Source organism: Echinops telfairi, unplaced genomic scaffold (genome assembly GCF_000313985.2).
Source record: "Echinops telfairi isolate 266 unplaced genomic scaffold, ASM31398v2 ScPeMD7_443;HRSCAF=831, whole genome shotgun sequence".
Taxonomy (NCBI): domain Eukaryota; kingdom Metazoa; phylum Chordata; class Mammalia; order Afrosoricida; family Tenrecidae; genus Echinops; species Echinops telfairi.
In genome coordinates, this window is record NW_022104341.1 from 80,939,279 (window position 1) to 80,944,482 (window position 5,204).

Genomic DNA, 5,204 nt, shown 5'->3' on the forward strand with positions numbered 1-5,204 from the left:
TGTACCTCCTCTGGTCTAGCCAGTCTTGCAAGATAGAATTCGAGTCATGGTAGTGGGAGCGGGGAGGAAACCTTTAGGAACTAGAAGAAGATTGTATTTCTCATCATTGTTACATCGCACCCTGACTGGCTCCTCTCCTCCCGGAGACCCCTCTGCACCCACCTGGTTTCTTATATAAATGGAACTCTACTTTGAAAATCAGAAATTCTAGAACTGAGAAACTTTAGAATGCTAAGGAGATTTTCACAACCACACCATTATTCACCAAATGTTACATGAGAAATAAGACAGAGCTAAGTCTCGCATTCAAACACTAACTGCTACTTAAAGGAGCCCTGGTGGTGTAGTGATTATGCACTGAAGTGTGAGCCTCATGGTTGGTAGTTCAAACCCAAACCCACAAGCAGCTCCTAGGGAGAAAGACGGGGCTTTCTAATCCTGTAAACAGTTAAGTCTCAGAAACCCACAGGATGTCTCTATGAGTCAGCATGGCAGTGAGTCTGTTTTGTTTTGCTTTATTTTACTGCTACTTAAGGAGCCCTAGAGGCAAATTGAGTTGGACTGCAAACACAAGAGTGCAGTTTGAATCTACCAGCTGCTCTGGGGACAAAGATGAGGCTTTCTGCTCCCATGTAGACTGACAGCCATGACAATCAGAAGGAGTAGTTCTACTCTTTCTATAGGCTTGCTACAGAAGCTACAGAACTTTTGGTTTGGGTTAACTGCTACTTGGGCGCCCCCTAGAGACCAAATTTTAAAATGTTTCAAACACTTTCAAAAAACTGTCTATAAAACACTCACACACCATAAACATTCATTCAACAAATACTTAATAAGCACACTGTGACATAAACACGGGGCTGCTAACCATAAGATGAGAGGTTTAAAAACCCACCAGCTGCTCCCTGGGAGAAAGATGAGGCCATCAGTCCCCCTACCTCAGAAACCCTACATGGGCTTGCTATGAGTCCAAATCAACTCAGTGGTGGGGGATGTGGTCTTCTTTTGTTCATAATGTGCTAGGCAAGCCCTGGTGGCTCAGTGGTTAAAGTGCTTGGTTGCGAATCTGTCTACAGTTTGAGGGTTCAAACCCACCAGCTGGTCTGTGGGGGAACGGCATGGCGATCTACTTCGGTAAAGACGTACAGCCTGGGAAACCTAGTAGAGAACCATATCGACTTGCTGTAGGTCAACATTGTCTCAATGGCACTGGGTTTGGGGTTTTTGTTGTTGTTCGGTATGTGCCAAGGACAATGCTCAGTGCTGGAGATATAATATATAAATGTGTAGCCAAGTTTCTGGTTTCTACATACTTAATGTCAGTATCTGTCTGTCCTGGAAGAAGTATAGTACTCCTCAGAGGCAAAGACAGTAAGACTTCATTTCACATACATTGGAGATATTGTCAGGAGAGTCCCTGGAGAAGGACCTCATGCTTCGGAAAGTGGAGAGGCAGCAAAAAGGAGGAAAACCCTCTGTGAGTTGAACTTCAATAATTGGATCAGGCATAGGAATACTTGTAAGGATGGGGCAGGGTTTTGCTCTGCAGTGCATAAGGTTGCTTGGAGTCAGAACCGTCTAATTGTGCCTAACGTCGGTATCACTCAAAACTTTTTCTAAGCACAACAGAATGGCGACACAAAGTATGTTGTGGTTGGATGACCTGGAGTCACTCCCAACTCACAGTGACCCACGTGACAGAGCAGAATTGCCCCATGGATTTACCTTGTTATAATCTTACAGAAACAGGTCCCCAGGCCTCACACAGAGCAGTCATTCACTTACCCCTTGCCCACCTGGGCTCCTTATATATGCATCCTGTGTAAAGTACCACATGGTTTCTGGAGGAAGTTATGATAAGAATACTTTCTGGGTGCTACAAAAAGCAAGAAGATTTAGAAGATGGCTAATCTTCAAAACAAAGTTTAGTATTAGAGGGTACACATTAGAACCAATCAGCTAGAAAGTAAAAGAAAGCATCTAATTGAAAAAACACAACACTAGTGAACAAAGTCAACTCTAAAACCTCTCAAATATTTGTTCCCAATTCACAATACTTCACTAGACACCAGTTTGGTCTTTGCCTCCCCAGGGCCTGGCAAAGCAACCAGCAGGAAAAGAATTTGCCTTCAGAGAGAAAACAAGTACCAGCTGCTCCTACTCACAGTCCGTTCCCAATACCAACCCCCCCCACCCCACCCCCACACACACCAACTGCCAAGCCTCAGGGCCTTTCATAGCCTAAGGCTGTACAGCCAGGGTCCCGAGATAAGGCTTCTGGTAACCCTGTGTCAGAAATTAAAGTAGCTTTGTGAAAGAAACTATTCTACCCTGTTTCCCCGAAAATACGACAGTGTCTTATATTAATTTTTGCTCCCAAAGATGCGCTAGGTCTTATTTTCAGGGGATATCTTATTTTTCCATGAAGAAGAATATGGTACACATTTATTATTTATTGTTTTATTAAAAGAGACCTTGCACTTCCTGTCTGCTCTGGCTATGCTGCGGCCCACAGCCCACCTCTAGGGTCCAGAGTCCAGAATTACAGTAGCTTCGGGGACCTTATTTTTGGGAGGTCTTATTTTCAGGGGATGTCTTACTTTCGGGGAAACACAGTATTTCAGCGAAACGTCAGGTACCAGTGGCAAAGGTACTCGGGGAATGTACCGTTGGTGTATATTTTTCCCTACAGAGGAAAAAATTTTGGTTCCAAAAGTCTTTGGTGATTCAGTTTAAGTGCCTGCATAATCAATTACTGAAAATACTAGAGACTCACACACACAAAAATCTCTGTGAACCAACCATACACATTCTAATGCTGTCTTATCAGCTAAACAATCAAACCTAGTACCATACAGTTGATTCTGACTGGTAGGGTTTCCAGCCTCATCTCCCTTAAAGCAGCTGGTGGGTGTAAACAACTCACCTAGCAGTTAGCAAGACAAATAATGTTTAACTGACAATGCCAGTCAGCTAGGGTTATCAACTGCTTGATTATTAGCGATTTGTAATTAGTTGATACCAGCTTAGTGACACAGCAATCAGAATCAAAAGAAAATGCAAAATTTTAAATTAAATAGCTCATATAATTGCTGAAATGCTAAATAATATGTTATCGAACATAGTACCCCATCACGGAAATCTTACTACTGACGATCAACAAGTTTAAAATAGCATCAGTCATCACTGAAGGAGGTAAGAATAAACACTAGTTACAAAATGTATACATAATTTTTAGACAAGTGGAATAATATATGATTATTAGTTTGGGTATAGACATCTAAAGCCACATTATGAGTCAGAAACAAAATATTAAAATGAGTTCAAATATAACAGTTATAAACCAATTTCAAAATAATAGTACTTCAAAGTAAAAATAATCTAAGATCAAGGAGTCTAAAGTGGAGGAAAAAATTATTTGCATCTTTCTGTACATGCTAGATATTTTACATAAACCTCATGTAAAATTCACAATTGCTATGCAAGATAGCTATTATTTCTCCCTTTTTACACAGGAAAAACTTAACTAAATTTAACTTCGCTGAATCTAGAGAAACAGGAAATCACAGTTAGGTTTTGAATCCATCTGCTGTTTGGCTCTAAAGGCTTTGGTCCTTACCCTCTCGTGCTGTCTCCAGGTAAAAGTCATTTCATATATAAAACAAAAATTGCAAACAATCTACATGCCATATATCTTTTAGAAAAATGAGAAGAATCGACAAAAATGAAAATACAGAGAGAAAAAAAACAAATGTATATGTGTACTTTTTAGGTAACACTTTTACATCTAAAATTGATTAATAATTATAAATACAGAAGCAGGGCAATGAATTAGATGCTACTGATCACCACTCTTTTTGGACACTCTAGGCAAAGGATTGGTTGTACAAACATAGATGGTGAAGGTAAAAGCCCTCACTAGCTCTATCCTAGAGGAGGGAAAGGCATGGGGATTATCCTCAGAAGTTCTGTTTTAAAAAAAAACACACAACTTTTGTTGGTCAAGGATTTTCACTGTCATTCATCTGTGTGTTTTGTACAACCATAGCTCCCTACTTCTGTTCTGTTGCCCGTCTCTCCCCCAACATGTCTCAGGTTCTCCAATAAGCCTTTTTTCTTCCAGTCTCTAGGTGGCTGAGCACCTATCTGCCACTCGGGTAGGAAATATAGTGCAAAAGGTAAGGAGCACCATTTCAGAATTGGGAGATACTTCTTCACAAAGGTGGGTAAATCTGGGTCCCTGACTTCTTCTTAATTTACAGAATGGGCAACTGAGACGAAGGAGAGGAGGAAGTGACTTGCCCAAGGACAAGAGTGAGTTGGCACCAGGGCCAGAGGTTGAAGCAGGATCTCCGCCCAGGACTGCACAGCTGGCTTTTGCAACCACGTAGATCCCGGCACTGCCCACGAGCCTCCTACCGACTGGGTCAGAAAGCGCTCTCGGGAGATTCCAGAATAGCTCAAATAATCCACTGCCCCCACGGGGCTCCCTCCGTTCTAGGGAGCAGACAGGTCTGTGGGGATTCGGAATTGAGAGGGCCTGCGACCCGGGGCGGAGAGGGAAAGACCAGTCTCTCCTTCAGGCAGTTGTGGCTATCAAACCGCCTCTACCCTAAATCCGGGAGCCTCACTGCACACACCTAGCGACACACTGGCCCGGGCGCTGGAGTTCCTGGTAGTCAGTCCTCGCGGGATGCCCTCTCCCAGCCCACCCTGGAGACCGATTCTGTCCCCAAATGTAATATGTGAGGGGCCGCAGGAACAAAGCGACCCCAAGCCCTCCCCCTCCACACAGAGCCCCCGGCGCAGGCGGACGCAGACTACGAGTTCCGGCAGGCTACGCGCCTGCACACCCTCGGTCACAGGCACGCTGACGGCGCGGAGGTTGCCGGGACTCGTAGTCTGCGGCCCGGGGGCTGCTGGGGGCGGCGACGGCAAACGCCGCGGGACCAGCAGGCCCCGCGTCCCGTCAAGCTTCAGGGAGCCCATCAGCTACCCGGGGCTGACCTCCACGATGCGGGTGCACTGGGTCCCCTTGCCGGCTCCCGGCCCTCCGAGGACGAACACGACCAGCGGCTTCATGAGGCGGTGCGGGCAGAAGAGAAGCGGGCGGCGCGTCGGCAGCGGGAAACGAAAGCTCAGGGCGTGCTGCAGCTGGCGGCAGTAGCGGCTCCGCATACAGCGTGGGCCCGAAGGAGCTGACA

The 5,204-nt window shown here is 45.2% G+C and overlaps 1 protein-coding gene across 1 annotated transcript in view; it reads right to left on the reverse strand.

Annotated features, from left to right (window-relative positions):
• CMPK1 (cytidine/uridine monophosphate kinase 1) overlaps window positions 1-5,198 on the reverse strand; it is a 40,555-nt gene extending 35,357 nt beyond the window's left edge. Inside the window, exon 1 of the mRNA XM_004699447.2 lies at window positions 5,008-5,198. Coding sequence (XP_004699504.1) covers window positions 5,008-5,178 — 171 coding nt within the window. The 5' untranslated portion in view covers window positions 5,179-5,198. The remainder of the gene's footprint in view (window positions 1-5,007) is intronic.
• Window positions 5,199-5,204: the final 6 nt, after the last annotated feature.